This window comes from Limanda limanda, chromosome 9 (genome assembly GCF_963576545.1).
Source record: "Limanda limanda chromosome 9, fLimLim1.1, whole genome shotgun sequence".
Lineage (NCBI taxonomy): Eukaryota > Metazoa > Chordata > Actinopteri > Pleuronectiformes > Pleuronectidae > Limanda > Limanda limanda.
Window position 1 is genome coordinate 18865185 of NC_083644.1, and position 18329 is coordinate 18883513.

The 18329-nt window shown below is 42.7% G+C and overlaps 3 protein-coding genes across 3 annotated transcripts; 1 reads left to right on the forward strand and 2 right to left on the reverse strand.

Moving 5' to 3' along the window:
• Window positions 1-7432: 7432 nt before the first annotated feature.
• Window positions 7433-12117, reverse strand: mettl13 (methyltransferase 13, eEF1A lysine and N-terminal methyltransferase). The gene is made up of 9 exons (XM_061078361.1): window positions 11880-12117; window positions 11197-11469; window positions 10635-11103; window positions 10343-10542; window positions 10069-10258; window positions 9121-9288; window positions 8776-8988; window positions 8541-8672; window positions 7433-8029 (listed from the first exon to the last, which is right to left on the reverse strand). The coding sequence occupies exons 1-9, from the start codon at window positions 12030-12032 to the stop codon at window positions 7743-7745; spliced, it is 2085 nt and encodes a 694-aa protein (XP_060934344.1). The 5' UTR covers window positions 12033-12117; the 3' UTR covers window positions 7433-7742.
• A 169-nt stretch (window positions 12118-12286) lies between these two features.
• itpa (inosine triphosphatase (nucleoside triphosphate pyrophosphatase)) lies at window positions 12287-14172 on the forward strand. Its single transcript, XM_061078171.1, has 8 exons — window positions 12287-12357; window positions 12546-12603; window positions 12688-12752; window positions 12836-12909; window positions 12993-13024; window positions 13110-13222; window positions 13598-13674; window positions 13889-14172. The coding sequence occupies exons 1-8, from the start codon at window positions 12295-12297 to the stop codon at window positions 14022-14024; spliced, it is 618 nt and encodes a 205-aa protein (XP_060934154.1). The 5' UTR covers window positions 12287-12294; the 3' UTR covers window positions 14025-14172.
• Window positions 14173-16868: 2696 nt separating this feature from the next.
• rangrf (RAN guanine nucleotide release factor) lies at window positions 16869-18211 on the reverse strand. The gene is made up of 2 exons (XM_061078430.1): window positions 18188-18211; window positions 16869-18032 (listed from the first exon to the last, which is right to left on the reverse strand). The coding sequence occupies exon 2, from the start codon at window positions 18005-18007 to the stop codon at window positions 17438-17440; it is 570 nt and encodes a 189-aa protein (XP_060934413.1). The 5' UTR covers window positions 18008-18032; window positions 18188-18211; the 3' UTR covers window positions 16869-17437.
• Window positions 18212-18329: the final 118 nt, after the last annotated feature.

An 18329-nucleotide genomic window follows, 5' to 3' on the forward strand; every position in this document is an offset into this window, starting at 1 on the left:
TGTGTGTGTGTGTGTGTGTGTGTGTGTGTGTGTGTGTGTGTGTGTGTGTGTGTGTGTGTGTGTGTGTGTGTGTGTGTGTGTGTGTGAGTGTTTGCACAAACACAGACGCATGTGGAAAAGCAGCCGATCTGATCTCCTGTGATAGTGCGGGTGACTGACGATGCACTCAGGCCTCACAAACACACACACTGCAGATAAATCTTCCAACACACCAGAGATAATGATGATTAGTCCCAATGAACCACAATCAAGATTTTGCACTTTCATCCTCGTCGTGAAACACACAGCGTCCCAACCGCAGACCGCACAACTCTGATGTGGTGCCCCAGATGTTTACTTGCCTGTCTTTGCGTTATTTGTCCCAGATGTTGCCGAGTCTGTGTGAGGAGTCGATTTGTAAACGCTTAGTAAGTGGATGACACAAGAGGAAACCTACAACACCATGAGTGTACAGTCTGCACGCCTGGGGCCTGTGTGTCTGGGAACACTGTGTTCAAGCGATGCACTGTTTGTCTGTAAAAGTCCCAATGTGTCCATCTGAGTGCGTGTGTGTATTTGTTCTCTACTTTTGTGCGTGCCAGTTTGTTTACATCAAAGTCTCAGTGTGTACTGTCTGATGTATATACAAGTCTGTCCACTGTGTGTGTGTGTGTGTTTGCTGCGTGCCTGTGTGCGTCTTTTCGTTTGGCTTGGGACAGCTCCAGCTGTGTCAGAGTGAGCCGCTCCAAATGCCTGAACTCCCAGAAGAGGAAAGAAAGGGGGAGTGAAGGGGGGAGTGAGGGGTAGACTGAGCGGAGAGCTGGACGGATTTGGGAGGGGGATCGACGGAGGGATGAATAGGGGGAAGTGGAGGGGTTCGGTTACAGGTCCAGGTGGGCGGGAGGGAATTACAAAGAAAACAGAGGACCAGGGGTTAAAGACTCTCTCTTAAATACGCATCGACTCGTGTCACGTGACACACAGCTTCCACCAGGACCGGGCCGAGCTGTTTATTTTTAGCCACAACATGGACCCTCGAGTCATGCTACACCAGGTGCTGGGATGTACAGGTACAGGTGCTTGTTGGGATCCATCACAGCAGTGACACAAGCTGTGACGGGATGAGACTGTTGTGCTGTGTCTGCCTGTCTACACTTGCTGTGCAGACCTTCTGCTCCTGTACAGCAGGCACAGACAGGCAGACACATGGCAGCCCCACTGACGTCACAACAGAGGGACACATCTGCAGACCCCCCCCCCCAAAAAAAACTGCAGAAGCCATCACCAGATTCTCCTTTCTTCCTGATTTTCGGACCACTTCATAATCACCTTGCTGAACTATGTGTTAATAAACTTGTGACCACTCCAAAAAACTGCTGTGTTTCCATTTTGCTGTATTCTAATAGGGGTCGACATTAAAACTCATCTTGGTGTCATCCTTTGGTTTTAAGGCATAATAAAGAGAAAGGAAACTGGAATGACACTCAGAAGAGCGCATTCCTCCACCAAGACCCAACAGTTACTTTAATTTAATCAGGCTGCACCACACACACACACACACACACACACACACACACACACACACACACACACACACACACACACACACACACAGATATCAGCCCTCTAAATATACCAGAGTGTTTAAGAAAGTGAAAAATTAAAGGGATTTGCACCAAAATGTGATGGGTTCTTACCTAACATACACAGATATGTTTGTGAAATATATGACTTAGATTACACAGGCATGGGGCAATTACCACAACTGATTACCAGCGGGCATCATTGATCATAAAGAAGAAGGATAGATATGTCCCATGGTAATAAAAGTGACCGGACACATTTGGAGACATGAAACTTAGTAGAGCACATACCTCGATAAAGGCAGCAACAACAGTCTTCTTATGAAACCAGCTGTAAATTCATTTGATCGAGTTTTTTATTTGGATCTGCACCAAATTTCACATTCTCGTAGACATCAATCCCGTAAAATGTCAGATTTTTTTCATCACGATCCATTAATTATTATCTGAGAAATGAATGAAACCGTTGAAAAATGCACAATGTTAAAGAAAAAATCCTTGATACGCCCCTTGATCGGGATCCAAACAAAAATTCGGTCATGTCTCACCTCTCCACAAAAGTTCATGGAAAGTGGTCGAGTAGTTTTTGTGGAATACTGCAAACTAATGCCAACCCACAACCAGCTCTGTTCCTGCCCAGTGCCCACTCATATTCCCAGTGGGAGTGAGGCTGTAGTGAGTGAGTAGGTTAACAGAGATTGGTCTCCCACTAGACTTGAACGAGGGGCCACACCATGCAAACCTTAAGATGGAGTTTATTTGTTCATCATATTTATAATAATAATTATAATAATATTTAAAATAATAATCACTTTATTTGTATAGCACTTATCTCAACAAAGTTATAAAGTGCTTCACACATAAATCCATGGGGAAATTAAGAATCAATTGCAATAAAAGATATTCTGTTCAGTCTAATTTAAGAGCCAAATCATAACATAATCATGACAGAGACCTGAAGTTTATAGAGAAAACCCAACAGCTCCCACAATGAGCATCACAATGGCAACTGTGGAGAGAAAAACCTCCCTCAGTAACTGGGAGAACCAGACTCAGTTAGGGGTTGATCTTATGTATTTTGTGGATGACATTGATATCGATGATTGAGCTACTATCAAAGCAACCTGTGAGATGGGAGGATAATATACAGCACTCTTTCTGGAGGTGTAATTATGTTCCTCATTGCTTTTACATTAATCATATCGGACTGAGACAATAAAGAAAAAAACAAATTGTTTGACTACATTCCTGTAAAAAGCCAAAATCAACACTCCAGTTTATCTGCGGCCATGAATGCTGATTAATAATGAACAATGTATAACACATGAGGCAGTGACGTCACGAATATGAAACACAAAATATAACATGGATGGGAAAAGTTTAATTAAGACTCATGCTCACATTCTGCACTACAAAGAACTACTGGAAGCAAAAGTGTTTTTCTTAGTTTATCCTCAGGGATATTGGATTTTCGGGGCAGATACTGGATATGATTTTAAGGAATAAAGAAAATTCACATATCGATATATTGGACAATGTTCTTTATACGTGCTTGCGTCTCCATTTATAGTGGCAGTGATAGGTTTGAGTGTTTTATTGTTTCTGTTCACCTGGACAGGAGACTTCCAATGGAAATTCTTAGTTTTCTACAAAGTCCTTTTTTCTCCCTGTATTTAGATTTTAGGTTCTTGATAATGCACCTTTACAATGCCGGTGAAAATATTGACCTCCAACCAGGTTTATTGAAAAAGCACAGTTGCTTCAATATATTATTATGACAACTATGAACACAACTATTGCCACTCAGGCCAGAGCATTTGTCATTAACAACACAATGTGGGCGCTGAACACTAAAAAATCACTTATGTATCGCTTGGTGCCACTTTGCATCAGTTGTGGTTCCACAAGTGCATGGATGCATCCTCTGGGGATCATGAATGTGATGCTTTTACTCAATTTATTGTAAAATCCTAACATAGTTGTTGAGATATTTAATTCTGCCAAGTGTTGGAGTGATGGACCAATGGGTGGACTGACCCGCTCAAATTACCCTTTATTAACGTGTTGAAAGACACATTAAAAATGGAAAACATTAAAAATATGTTGCTTGCTCCTGTATTAGCCTCTGATGTCTGTTTTAATGAACTGATGCCCAGCCTGTACTTAACCTGCCTGTTTGGACTGAGCTGTTCTCTACGCCTGTGTTAATGCTCTGAAGCTTCAGACTAATTCCTTGTCTCACAGTTCTACAACATATATATGTCTATATCTGTATACTGTATATTGATATATCTATACTTATCTATCTATCTATCTATCTATCTATCTATCTATCTATCTATCTATCTATCTATCTATCTATCTATCTATCTATCTATCTATCTATCTATCTATCTATCTATCTATCTATCTATCTATCTATCTATCTATCTATCTATCTATCTATCTATCTATCTATCTATCTATCTATCTATCTATCTATCTATCTATCTATCTATCTAAAGAGACTCGAATAGCGTTATCCTAAATAGTGTTATAACTTGTTGAAACTCTGGTACAAGGCTTATTTCTCGACTGACCAAGTCAATAAGATTCATACTCTTTAGCCTTGATATTTGCTTTCTCACTATGGCTTCAAAGGTCAAAGGCCATGTTGTCCAGATGGAGGAAAGGAAGACAACAAAAAAGAGAAGAGTTATATCGGCAGCAAGGAAATAAAGAAGTTCCTCTCTGTCTTTATATCCTTTTCCCTGTCAATTCCCTCTAACTTCGATTAGTTCCTTTGAGTCAACAGCCAATGAGTGAGTGAGTGACCGACTGCAGCAGTACCTTGGTCTTGTGTGCAGGAGCATCAGAACTATTTACATTATCAATAGTAATATATACACTTCCAATCAATGACACTGATGTGCAGACACAATGCATTTTCTGATGTGTCCTTGGCAGCTCTTGCCAGAGTTTGTTCCATTACGACTATACCATGCAAGCAGGAAACGAGTGTGTCTGTGCAGCAGCAGAGAGCATGTGGTAGAGAGTGGGGCCAAATCCCCTATTTAGCACAGTAATAGATGTAATAACACCAGGCCCCATATCTAATGTTTCAGCCCTTTGCTGCACAAGGGCAGTTCTTTCAGTGGGCTTCCATAGCTAATGCATTAGCACTGTAAGAGAAGCATGAAGGAGCAAGCACCTGGTGCTGCTTTACGGTGCTTTCACCAGTCTGGTTTTCCCTCTTTCTTTCTCTGTCTATACTTACACTTACACTTACTTACTTACATTTAATAACCTTAAAGCCAGCCCACTGAATTTGTGAGGGTCAGCCAAAATGTCTTCCCAATGTCAAAAGGTCCTCACAATAATGGTATTAACCAAAATTGGCCCTCATAACTATAGATAGACGTGTGCACACATACACAGGCCTTATTCAGACCTGGTGATCTGAACAAAGACTGTGCTCAAATCCAACACTAGTGGTCAATGTTGATATTACAATGTGGCACAAACTCAACACTAAAAAGAATGTGGCCACATGATCGGATCCTAAATTCAATCTCAATGTGTCTTTGGTGCGTTCACACATGTTCTCAAATCTGTACACCTGTGATCGGATCAGCTGAGACTGATGTGAAGACCAGGTCTGAACTGGGCCTCTTACTGGTGTTGACAGACACAATGATAAAGCCGATCCTCAACAAAGAGTCAGTACGACTAGATCACAACTACACATATTTCACACACAACCATTTCAATGGAAGATGAAGGATGAAGAAGGTTTTGAGTCACATTCACAAGACATATTAACAACACTCTCTCTCTCTCGCACGCACACACATACACATATACGCGCACACACACACACACACACACACAGACAGATGAATTGCCTGATCACATCTCAAACCTGTAACTTTACACCTACTGACAGGTCTCCTCCAGGCAGATCCACGAGACTCAGGTATATCACTGCAAACACGCATGTCAGATAATTCGATTTTATGCGGAACATACACAAACACAGTGTTTGACCATGTGGGGAATGCATCCGTAGGTTGATGGGGACAGGAGAGTTGTCATCATTAGATCTGTGCGTCTCTGCCTCTATGTCCTTGCAGAATTCCTTAAAACGTCTTTCTCTGACATTGGAGAATTCAGCATCAACTGGACAAACAAGACACAGCAAACACAGGGAAGTGTGTACCGTGCATACAAATGTTGGCTACTTTAAAAAAAGGGTTTTGGGTGTTGTGCCATAACAGCCAAGTATAATTTGATTGAACAAGTGAAATATTATACTGCCATCTTGTGGCAGCTTTACATAACAGATGACCCAAAATTAACTATAGAAACAAGTGTGTTGAACCCACTGGTGTTGGCATGAGGCAGCAGGAGGATTAAAGGTCTACAAGTGACAATTTCTGAGCTCCATGGAAGAAGTGTCTGTTGAAAAACACAGACTGATGCATGACACATGCACACACTTGTATCTGATAGGAATTCATAATATAGTCTTGGCCTGAACATTAGCTCCACACATCCACCATTTTAACCTACATTTACATATTTACACATGTTCTACATAATGTACATGCTCAGATACAACCATATTAGTAAAATAATATGGATAATGTATATGTATAATATGTTATTTATGTAGGCGGGGTTTACTGTGTCTGTAGTCGGACAGGTTATAGTAGCAAATGAGGTGCCGTCATTCAAAGTGTATCATGGTGTTGAACATTTCATAGACTGTGTTGTGAGTGCACAACTTTCACTTTGTGCAACTAAAACCAGCCCGGCTTCAGACTGAGTCAACACCACCTTCATAATTAACATACTGACAGAGAAATACATTATTATAGTATTTATCGTAATAAATAATAGTACAAATACATATTCATAATTTATATAAATACACAATTGTGGGAACAGATCAAGGTAGAATTACATTCATTACCTGTTCCCTCACCAAAATGTAAACGTTTTTAAATCTATTTATTAATTGACTTATTTATTCCTGGAATTATACATATTTTTTATTTTGGCCATGTTCTGTGCCCTTGATAGAACACAGAAAAACCTCATGGCCCATTCTGAAAGTACCAGACTGATCTGAGCTGATCCATTCTTGAGCAATGAGGGAGAGAACAAGCACTGTGTTCTGTACCAACAACTACTAGTAACTTCGAAGAGAAACTATAGTTATATAGATTAGGGTTGAAAAATTCCGGGAATATTCAAACTTGGAAACTTTCCATGGGAATTAACGGGAATTACCGGGAATATACGGGAATAAACGGGAATAAACGGGAATAAACTGGAAATGTTGTACGTAATTTATACTAACTAACTGTGTTTACCTTGTCATTAACAGACATAAATATAAACATTTTGTTTTGTCATCATAGGCTGATTTGAGCCCTGAGGAAACTTTGGGCACTTGACTTAATATGCTTCTGCATCGTTGTGTCATTCTTAACATAGGTCTTTGCACAGTATTTGCAAATGTACACAGCCTTTCCTTCTACATTGGATGGGGTGAAATGTCTCTACACATGAGAAGTGCACGTGGCATTGTTCTGTAGAATAAGATGAGAAAAAAGTTTGTAAAAAAACACTGATGCAATGCCAGAGATATAAATAGTTAGCCAAACAATTGGAATCGTCTGTAAAAATATTTTACAATTGATGGATAAATGAATGGAATAGGCTAGATGAACAGATGAACAATCCTCAATCAGCATGCTAATATATTTTCTCAATCAGCCCTGCAGTAGTGTGCAGGATGCTGGGAATTATCTATGCATGTGATGGAAGAATGCACAGTGAAGGGTGGAAATTCAACGTGCAGCGTGTGCTGCATTCCATACATCTTTAGAGTTTTAAATGATGTTTTTATTGCTCAGCGTTTTTTTTTTTCAAAATTCCCCAAATTCCCGAGCTTAACTTCCCATGGCATGTTTCCGGAAAGTTTCCGGAAATTTACCGGAACCTTCCGCCCCTTTGCAATCCTAACATAGATATTAATTTGTTTGTAGAAGCACCACAATAAGATGTAAAGATAAAACATTCTTTACTTGCAATTGCATGTTGATGTTATACATCATATTACTTTACAGTTGGCAAAGACAAAGTACTTATTCCCATATTTCATCACATTCCCCATATTGACACAAACAAAAGTTATTCTACTTTAAGGTCTTTTAACAGCTCTGCAATGTCTATATGTGGCCTGTGGTCGCTGCTGCTCGAGCTCAGGCAGCTCTGCAGATTCTTGGCAGCCTGGTTCAGGGACTGAGGGATGCGGGCGCCGTCCGATGCCTGGTTTCCTCCGCGAGAGCACAGAAGGACTTCGTTGACCTCCCCTTCAATCTTTCGAGAGAGAATGCTGGGGAACAAGGTGCTGATCCGCTGCAGCACGCTGTTCCTTAGGGCCGAGTCACGACACACGAGATTCAACATGAATATGCCTGGTTGAGTGGCCGGGAGAGATACAAAAGGGAGACACTTTTAAAGATAGGTGAAAAACAAATATGATCAAGTATTTCAAGTTTCAAATTCAAATGTTTTATAGCCTTGTAATTAAATCGACCAAAAAGGTTTCATCCCTGCTCCTTTATTTGTTGCTTGATTTTATTTGTCAGCAAGATTTCAGAAAACTCTTTGGATAAAGGAGTAGATGCAGGAATATTTGTTCACTTTCTTTAACATTGTGAGATAAGGTGATGTTTGTTGATGGAAATTATTCATGGCTCTTGATGAGTCAGGCACATTAAGGGGACAGATTTCTGTAAGAATGTGCAATTTGGTTTAGCTTGGTTCAATTTAAGTGGACTGCTGGGCCCGGGGGGGAGGTATGTGCTCTACTGAGTGCCATTCTAGCATGCTGCTGATAAAGCTTCTCCCAAAACAGTATTATTCATTATTCTATAGAAAACTTGACAGATAAATATTTTGTATTCATTAGTAATGGAACTGTACCTCTGGGCGTAAGCAGGCTGCAGACTTTCTGCAGGATGGAGGTTTCCACAAAGGCACCAGGGGGACAGCTCATACCCACAGTGCTATCTTTATTGTCTACATCAAACATGATGACGTCAAAAAAACATCCACCTGCACAGAAAACAAGACAATGTCAATTCTTTGTAAAGTTAATATATTTACTGGTGTAGTTGCACATTAAACTGCCCTCTTTCTTCCTCCCTCCTCCACTAACCTTCCTTCTCAAGGGCACAGATGCGATCGAGGCCGTCCCCGAGCGTGACCGTCAAACAATCATCCGGTCGGAATCCGAACCATTCCTTCGCCACTTCCAGCACGACTGCATCTAATTCCACAACCTCAACGGTGACACTGGGCACAAAGTCCCGCAGGAACTGAGGCAGACCTCCTCCACCGAGACCCACCAGGAGCACCGACACTGGGACGTCTGCAAAGGGAGAGAAATGTCACAGTGTTGCTCGGTCAAGTGGGATGTTTTATGCGAGAGGATGAAAACCTGTGGTTGTTTTTTCTTCCTCTACCACAATGACATGACTGTTTGGTTGTAAGCTGAACTGACCTTTGCTCTCTGGCGCGCCCACCCCGAGCACGGTGAGGCCGGCCACCATGACCTCATGGTGAGCGCAGCAGAGGAAGCCACTGTCCACTGACAGAGAGGAGGAGGACGTTGTTGTTGGAGGAGCAGCTGGCTTGGTTTTCTTTTTGTTCCTTTTCTTGTGACTTGAGGCTGCAGGGACACAAATAGTCATTTATTCAAACCGTTTACATCCTAAATAAATGATTTAAACTGGAGGATCCAAGACCTGTTCGATTATCCTGGGTCCTGGGTCTGTCAAAAATGATGTGTAATTACTGATTGGTCTCAAGAAGACCCGGCTGAAGAGTGCAGATCATAGCTAATTAGCAACAGTAACAGCCTAGGAAAAATGTGTATTTGTTAAAGAGGCGAATAGTCCAAGCCATCTTTATTTTACTGCAACAAAACTACAAAGATTATTGTGAAAAAAGTTGCTTTTTTTCAGCTGTCACTGGAAAATATATGGACTTTTTAAATCTGAGAACACGAGTGGATTAAGTTAGCTAAGCTGGTATTTCAATCACCAGGGGAAGAATAACAGAAAACCTGGATGTATTTTACGAACTGACTTAGAGAATGGATTATCTTCTAGACGGACAGGCACACGGAAGACTGCTCCTGAAGTTATGCTTGGTATAATATGTTTGGTTTTGTTTTGACACCTTTTGAATATGTCAACTTGTTAAAGTAATCAGATGTGAAATCTGTGGCTATCGGGTCTGTGTCTCCCCCGGTCGAGTTGAGGTCCAGCATTACTCAGTTCTGCATCTCAAATGATAGACTGGTCCGGGTCAGGTTCATTCCTGGGTTAATTTTTGGACCAGGAAAGAACTAAAATTGTGGGTAATGCTTAATTGGTTAATTCATTGTAGATTGCAGAAAACTACTTGATGAAAAACTGAAAGACAAGAGGAAGGAAAAATAACTGACTGGTCTTTGAGGAAACAAGGCGGCTTTCTGATTGGACGAGGGCGGCATTAGACAGAAAGACGAGCCGGCGATACAGTTCTCCGTCTTCTCCTTTGATATTCTCCACACAGTACTCTCCGCTCAGCTCACTCACTCCCCTGCTGACCTCCTCTCGCCAGCCCAGGTCTCCTCCGACCGACAGAAATGGCACCTGAGTGGGGACAAAAAAAATCAAAATTAATTTTGGAAAGATATCTTATAACATTTAAGGGTTGTTCTAAAAGCGAATATTTACCTGCTGATTGGCTGGCATACCCGGAGGAGCAAGGTCCATCACCATTGGTGAGAGTTCTGCTTGGACAGCTTGCATGTCTGTGTACTCTTGATTCCTGTGCATTGCCACAATAACCAGGCGTCGAAAGTTAGCACTGGCTGCCAGCTGCTTCTGCCCCTCGCTGGAGCAATAGAGCCAAGCTGTCTCGCTGCCTTGAGGCACTGACACAATAAGCAGAGGGAAGAAGGGATCACCCAAAACTGAATACAACTTTAGGAAGGTAGAAACATGATGAAATAATGGGAAAACTCACCAATAAATATAGCAAAATGGTTTGATCTTTGCACCTTGGCTCCTGGGGGACAATCTTGCACTGTGAGTGTGTATCTGGGAAGGCCGGTTTTGGTGTGGCAGAGAGTGAGTGACAGGTTGGAGCTGGCGTCTGTGCCTGTGCGGAGCTTTTTCCTCAACACAGAGTAAGCCTGGTGCTCCCTCACCGCTGACAACAACTCTGAAACCTGCGTGAGACGCGTTGGGGCTCCATCCTCCCCGAGACACATCTCCAGAATGGGGGTTGGCATCGGCTGACGGAATTTGGTGCAGACCAGAACAAAGACGGGCAGAGAAAACGAGTCCTCTTCTTTTCCACTTTCCCCCTGCAGGCAATGGAGCCTCACAGCCCAGCCCAGCTGTACAAAGTGCTCCACGGCCAACTTGATCACACTCTCCTGAGCCAATGTCACACAGACATACCGGCCTCCGACACGTACCACACGGCCCACCTGCGGATACGAGCAAACGTCTGTAAGGAGTATGAAACGCTGTATGCTGATGATATGATATCTGTGCAGATAACAGCGGATTGCTTTTATTACCTCGGTGAGCATGTTCCTGGCCAGAGCTCCTTCCTCCTGGGAGGCCATGGCATCCAGCGTCCCTTTGTCCAGAGCAGCCTGGTAGCAGGCGTCCTCATACGGGGTTTGTGTAGCATCCACCTGCTGGAAGCTCAGTCCCGGCCTGCTCTCAGCATTTCGCTGGTTCATATGAGTCACCACCGTCTCACTGATGTCAATATTAGTCAGATGTTTGTAGCCGACATCATAAAGCTGCTCACTCAGCTCAGAGTTACCACAACCGACCACCAACACCTGAAGGACAGGAATATATATATATTTATTTCAGCTATTGTCACTGGCAGTGCAATATGCAGAAATGATACTACCTAAAAAATAAGGTTAATTATTTGACATTTTTATAGATTAAAGAGTATTTTTCTTTTCATACTTGAAATGCATTTATGCTGATACACCTAACTACGCCAATATTGGATCAAATGTATATCTAACGTATATGTTTTATATATATATATATTGTAACTTTTCATATCCTGTGCCTATATTATGTACCTAGACATATACTGAACCTTTACATATTCTATAACTTGATATGTTCTATACTATAAATATCCTGTATCTAGACACATCCTGTACCTGTATATATTCTGTACCTGTGCACATCCTGTACCTGTAGATCACTTGCACATAGACGTCATGTTTACCTGATCTTGAACTTTGATGTATTTGTGCAGGACCCCGCACAGCGAGTTGTAGTCTCCATACCACTCGAAGGCCTTGTCCCCTCTCTTCTTGAAGAACCTCTCCCAGTACTCCGCGGAGCTGAACTCCTCCGCGGTGCGAGGTAACAGACTCATTCTCCACTAACACGTTTCTCTTTACTGTGTCACAACCTGTGTTTGGTTACTTTCCTGTTATTTTCTCCACATGGCACTTCGCACTGACTTTTCACTCCGGACAACTTTGTTGGATGTACCACTCACTGATTGGTGGGGGCTTTGTAGGCGGAGCTACGAAGTTTCCGCTGATTCGCTGAAGCTCCCTGATGTGATTTCATTGGCCACTGCTGAGCCGGAAGTGCTCGGTCCAGCTCTGTTAGTCGTCCGGGTGTCGCTCATCATGGCCGCGCAAGCAGGAAGATCTGTAGTCTTCGTGACTGGAAACGCGAAAAAACTCGAAGAGGTCAGACTGTGTAAAATCATTCGTTACATTTATTAATTATTAATTACGAATTTATCATTGTTGTGCTTTTACTGACTCTGCTCGACAGACAGTGAGCACGAGCTGTAGTCCAATCCAGAAGTCTGTAGTTCCACAATAATCTATAATCAGTCCTGCTGGATTCACGCTTTTCCCTTCACACCCATCAGGTCATCCAGATCCTGGGAGACACGTTTCCTTACAAACTGGTGTCAAGAAAGATCGACTGTAAGTATCAAACTATAGAGATCACACTTTTTAAAGAATTACTGATTATGATTCCTGTAATAATTGATCTGTTCCTTTGTCCAGTGCCTGAGTACCAGGGTGAGCCCGATGAGATTTCCATACAGAAGTGTAAGGAGGCTGTAAGAGAGGTACAGTCCCTACACTGTAACGTCTGTGTGTGGGCAGCGTGTCTGGGACATGATTGAGATGTGTGTTTGTTTCCCCCCCGCAGATCGATGGGCCAGTCATAGTGGAGGACACCTGTCTGTGTTTCACAGCGTTAGGAGGCCTGCCCGGTCCTTACATGTTCGTATACTAACCTCTTCAGCTGTTTATCTCTCATAGTGGTAACGCACAGTAATAATCACAAGTGCTCTTTGTTGTTGTAGAAAATGGTTCCTGGATAAACTCAAGCCAGAAGGTAAGAGTGGTGAGAACTTTAGAGCTGGATAAACAGGAAGTGGGTTGTTAGGCCTCTCTAATCAATGCTTAATCTTTTGTTGTAGGCTTGTTTAAACTCCTGGCTGGGTTTGAGGATAAATCAGCGTTGGCCCTCTGCACGTTTGCTTTCTGTGCTGGTAAAGACCAACCAGTGCAGCTCTTCAGAGGGAAGACAGAGGTCAGAACTTCTCTCTCTCTCTGTGTGTGTGTGTGTGTGTGTGTGTGTGTGTGTGTGTGTGTGTGTGTGTGTGTGTGTGTGTGTGTGTGTGTGTGTGTGTGTGTGTGTGTGTGTGTGTGTGTGTGTGTGTGTGTGTGTGTGTGTGTTCTCCTCACTTTCTGACCTACTTTTAATGGGGTGGTTTAGGATTAAGATTTTAGGAACCTATGGTTTTAGGTATAGGGTTAGAATTGCATGTATGTTAGAGTAAGGGTGAGGCTCTGGTTTTAGTTGTTATGGTGAAGGTTAAGGTATATGTGTCCTCACTAAGATAGTACAAGAAGGTATTTAAGTGTGTTTACTTTCCCTTAACTCTTTTCTCTGGGATATTTTTAGGGGCACATTGTGGAACCCCGTGGACCTCGAGACTTCGGATGGGATCCATGTTTCCAGCCAAAGGGATATAGCGAAACGTGAGCAAGGATTGAATTTCCCTATTCATGCCACAAGGGGGAGCCAGATGTTAACTCATTGTGTGGGGGAAACTACGTAGATAGAATTTAATTTCTAGGTTAGATTGGCTGAAACACATCATTGTAATGATCTGTGGTCGCCATTATATCTCGTTTGTTTCAACGTTAAAAAGAGATTTATACTCACTATTAATTATGTCGCTCTAATCTACAGCTACGCTGAACTGGCCAAAGAAGTGAAGAATTCAATCTCTCACCGCTACCGGGCACTGGCTGCCATGTCTGAGCACTTCTCTCAAACCAAGGACACCTCACCAGAGAACAAGAAGAAGAAGGAGCAGGAGGATTAAACCGTCACTTTAGGCCAAGTTTCAAGTTTCTGCATCAAACCTCAAATCATCAGATTTGCCAAAGCAGAGGATACTTCTTCACATTAAGAATCTGTAGAAATGTTTTACAGTATTTTTAATAAACCTTGCATTCATTTCTAAAAAAATATTTCTATGTGATGCTGACTTCTGATTTGTAGTGAGAATTTTGATCAGTTGAGCGTAGTAGAAACATCTTTCCTATGTTATGGAAAGATAACTGAAATTGCTCCAAGCTTTTTTTTCTCTTGTTGTCCAGTGGATACTCAAAGAAGATCTTTTGAATTCTTGCTTTCAAAGACAGACAAAGATAGACTTGGTGAAGAACATAAATCATGAAAGGAGGAGCTCAGAGGTCCTGATGAGAGGAGCAGACGACTCTGGGGCCAAGACCGGCTCCTGGACCTGGCGAGGAAAACAGAGGGTTGTTCGTGCTGGAGTCCAAAGAGAGGGGGAGTGAGGCGGGGGTGAGGGAGTAGTGGAGAGGGAGATGATTTGTGCAAACACAACAGTGAGTACGGGTAATAAATGACCCTGGGACTGGAAATCTTTGAACAGGAACTGTGCATACACCTGTGACTGATGCCTCCCAGATGTACCGAAGCTCCACAACGTCACACATCCTCCGAGTGAGACCAGGAGACAGGGACAAAAAGAGGTGTCTACTTTATTCAGCACAGATTACACCAGGTTGTTGATAACATTCAACCAGTAAAAGCACCACTTAAGCAAAACAAAAGCACTGTTTGTGACAGGACTGGATTTCTGCTTGTTTGGACATCCAGTTTTGTTCAGGGACTCGTCAGGAAGCTGCCAGGTGTTGTGAGCAGGAACAGGAAAGATGTATTTGTCTTCATCAGTGAGACGTCACTTCACGTGTCAGCAAAGTTTTTTTTAGCAGAACATGGAAGACGAGGGCCAGACTTCAGGTCACTGGAGGTCAAAGACATCACCACGGCACAGGCATCCGTCCTTTTCCCCCGGTGACTGAGAGTAAACATCGTTTCTCTCAATGCTGTAGATCCACAAGGGGCTTTACATACTGCATTTCTGAGAATTAAGAACCTTTAACATTTACAATGTCGGCTAAATTTAAAAGAACATGCTGTTGTTTTCTGGCTCCTTTCTTCACAGCATCATTCCTCTAATGCCATCTTCCCCTTTCTCCAACATCTGGATAAATATGAGTGTTCTTCAGTTTTAATGTTCCAATTTTAACTCTAAAACTATTGTAACTGAAACTCTTCAGCCTACATGTCAGCAGCATGCAGAGGCTGAAAACACTGAGGATATTTATTCAAAACATTTTTGTATAAGCTACTTTGAGAACGTAAGAAAAGATCTTCTCAAATTTGGCAAAAATGTTCACTTGTTAGATTTGTGTCCTCAAAGGTCATTGGTCAACATGGCAAAACCTGTTTAGCCCCTTGAACATATCTTGTGTGCCTTTAAGGGATTTCTTTTTCATCAGTTGTCACTTGGACTCATACAACCCCAGTGTGTTCATATATACAGTCTATGGTTATTTCTAGTTTTTTATATGTTACATTTTCACAGTTCATCATTTTAACCCAAGACAGGATACACATTTTGCCTCTTAAGCCAACATAGTTTCTAGTAAATGTTTATACAAGATATTTTTCAGCTTACAACATGAACTCTGCCACTGATACCACATAACTGCCCAGTTAATGTCCCGTGTCTCTGTATGGAATCTCTCTACCACAAAAAAATGTTTCCCAACTTTCAAATGAAACAACATAAATAGAAACAGCCATTCTTTCGCTAAACTGTTCATCACTCTGTATAAACATGTTCATATGAGAAATATCATGATGTAAACAGTTTGAGACCACTCCACTAGGAGTACCCCATAGGGGCTTTTTCAGGACCTGGAAATAGTTTTATAATGTTTGGGGAATTGTTTCCTCCTGTGGGCTGCAAGTCAAATTTCTCAAACCCTTGTCAGGTCTGAAAAGACAGGATGTTTGGAGACTTAATTACAACCAGAACCAACAGCAGCAAATTATCCCAAGTAGACAGAGGAAGACTCTGTTGTTGTGACACAGTGAATGTTGTGATGAACGAAGGAATGTGCTTCACTGGGATGCCTGAATTTATAAGATGTTAACCTGACGTGTTTGCACCGGAGGACGAGGAGGGTTTGACTTGGCTTTCAGGAGACAGACTGTGCTTCCTCTTATATGTTACACAACTCTCACTGGATGCCAATGCCTGCAGAGATGAGTTTGGTTTAACGGCAGACTGAAGTTAAAATCATTTAGAATTCAAATAGCGGAGCGAAATGGCTTATTTTCAATTTAGCATGACTTAAGACTTCCAAAGTTCAAAGGGCTGGTTTTGATTTCAAAGCAACGATTAATAAAGGCCATTTTATAATCCTTATTTTTTTTACTTCACCAAACTAACCCTTCAATTAAGTATTTTCATTCCAGGGTTCCAGCTAATGGATTACTCCACCATGAGGCCACTGCAGTAAATGATGGAAACAGTTGACATTACACATATTTCTGCTGTGACCTGTCCTCTCAATTTTCACTGTTTAACGACCATAACCCAGGTCACTGATGATCCCTCAATATTACCTCCAATATAACTGCAAGCATTAATGTGTAAGCATGAAAACACCCGAGGATGAGGGCAGAATTTTTGGAGTAAAATAGCAGAGGTATAATAGCTGAGGAGGGAGGAAAGGCTCGGGGGGGAAAGGGCCGTGTAAAGGGAAAAGTGCTGCACATATCGTATTGTATATTACAAAGAAATGGACAAATTTCACAAAATGGATCCCAATCTTTGTTTGGCACATTTAGAAGAATAGGTTTGTATTTATTTTCATATTTTCTCATATTTATTCTTACTACATTTCACCTCTGCTGTGCGACTTCCTTGTGCTGCTGAGTCGATTGTGAATTTCCTCTACGGAGGATCAATAAAGGTCATATCATCTTATCTCAAGTGTTGGGAAACTTAAGTGGAGAATCTGCATCTGCATGTCTGATATTTGTCTCAAATCTTATCTGCAGGTAATTTTTAAACACATTCAAATTATGAATAAGCCTTACTCAGGCCATCCAAAAATAATGGAATAGTCCTATTCTTTTCTTCTAAAATGTATTATGATAAAAATAACTTCACGTTGTGTGATCGTGTTTTTTTTCAGTTAATTTTCAATGTACGACAAAGTAAACACCAGAGGTGGAACAGAGTGTGTATTCATGTGTGTCAGGGCAGAGGAAGGAATGCTTTCAAGTCTTCTGGGCTGAGACTCAAGATTGTCATTGGGCCCCAGGATAAGCACAGTCCTGGTAGGTTTGAATGTAGCCCATTGGTGTCACAGATAGACTGAATGTTATCAGGTGAGGTTGCCAGTGGTTCTATTCAAACAGCCCGGGGTTGTGCAGAGTCAGAGTCTGCAACAAGCGCTGAAAGTCCTGCATGGTCCACGGCCCTCTGTGTGTCTCCAGACCTGCTGCACTGCTGCTGTCAGGGCTGATGCTCTGCGGGTCATTGAAGGTGATCAGGAGGTCTGTGGAGAACTGAGGCAGCCGGAACACGCCCAGGTGAAGGGTCACCGCGTTCCTCGCCTCCTCGTTGAACTTGGACACACTCTGCGTCCCCGTCAGCATCCAGGCCGAGCTGCACTGGGACAGGGACAGGTCCGATTTGGGCAGAGCCACGACACTGATCACTGCACAGGCTCCCGCCTCCAGAGCTTTGTTGCTGCCTGCGATGTCCTCAAAGTGATAACGGGCGGAGTCCTGGTCTGCTACCTGGGCCTGGTACTCCAGCAGCTCCACGATGAGGCTCTGGTCGGTGTGCGGGTGGGCGAACACCTCCTGGTTGTCCGGGATCTCCCTCAGCTCGCTGATGTCTGTGGCGGTGGGGGGGATGACTGCGGACAGGGCTCCTCCGAACAGAGGATGAGGCTGCTCAGCTCCCTGCATCTCTGTGGGAGGACAGCGAGGGGATCTGCACACACACATCAGATCAACACAACAACCAACACTGGGCTGCTTTCAACTTCCTGCTGCCACTCAAACAACTCCCGGTTTATATGATAAGTCTAGAGATACAACAAGAAGCTGGTAAACAGCGGGATGCACACAGACCCGGGTCTTACCGACCTGCACGTTGTGCTTCTTTCCTTCTTCGGCTTCTCTTCTTCTTCAGAGTTTCCGGCATGCTGTGGCCTATAGAGCGTAATGCTGCCCCCTACAGACCAAGAGTGGATGTTGCTTGGACCAGTGGTTCTCAAGTGGTGGGTCG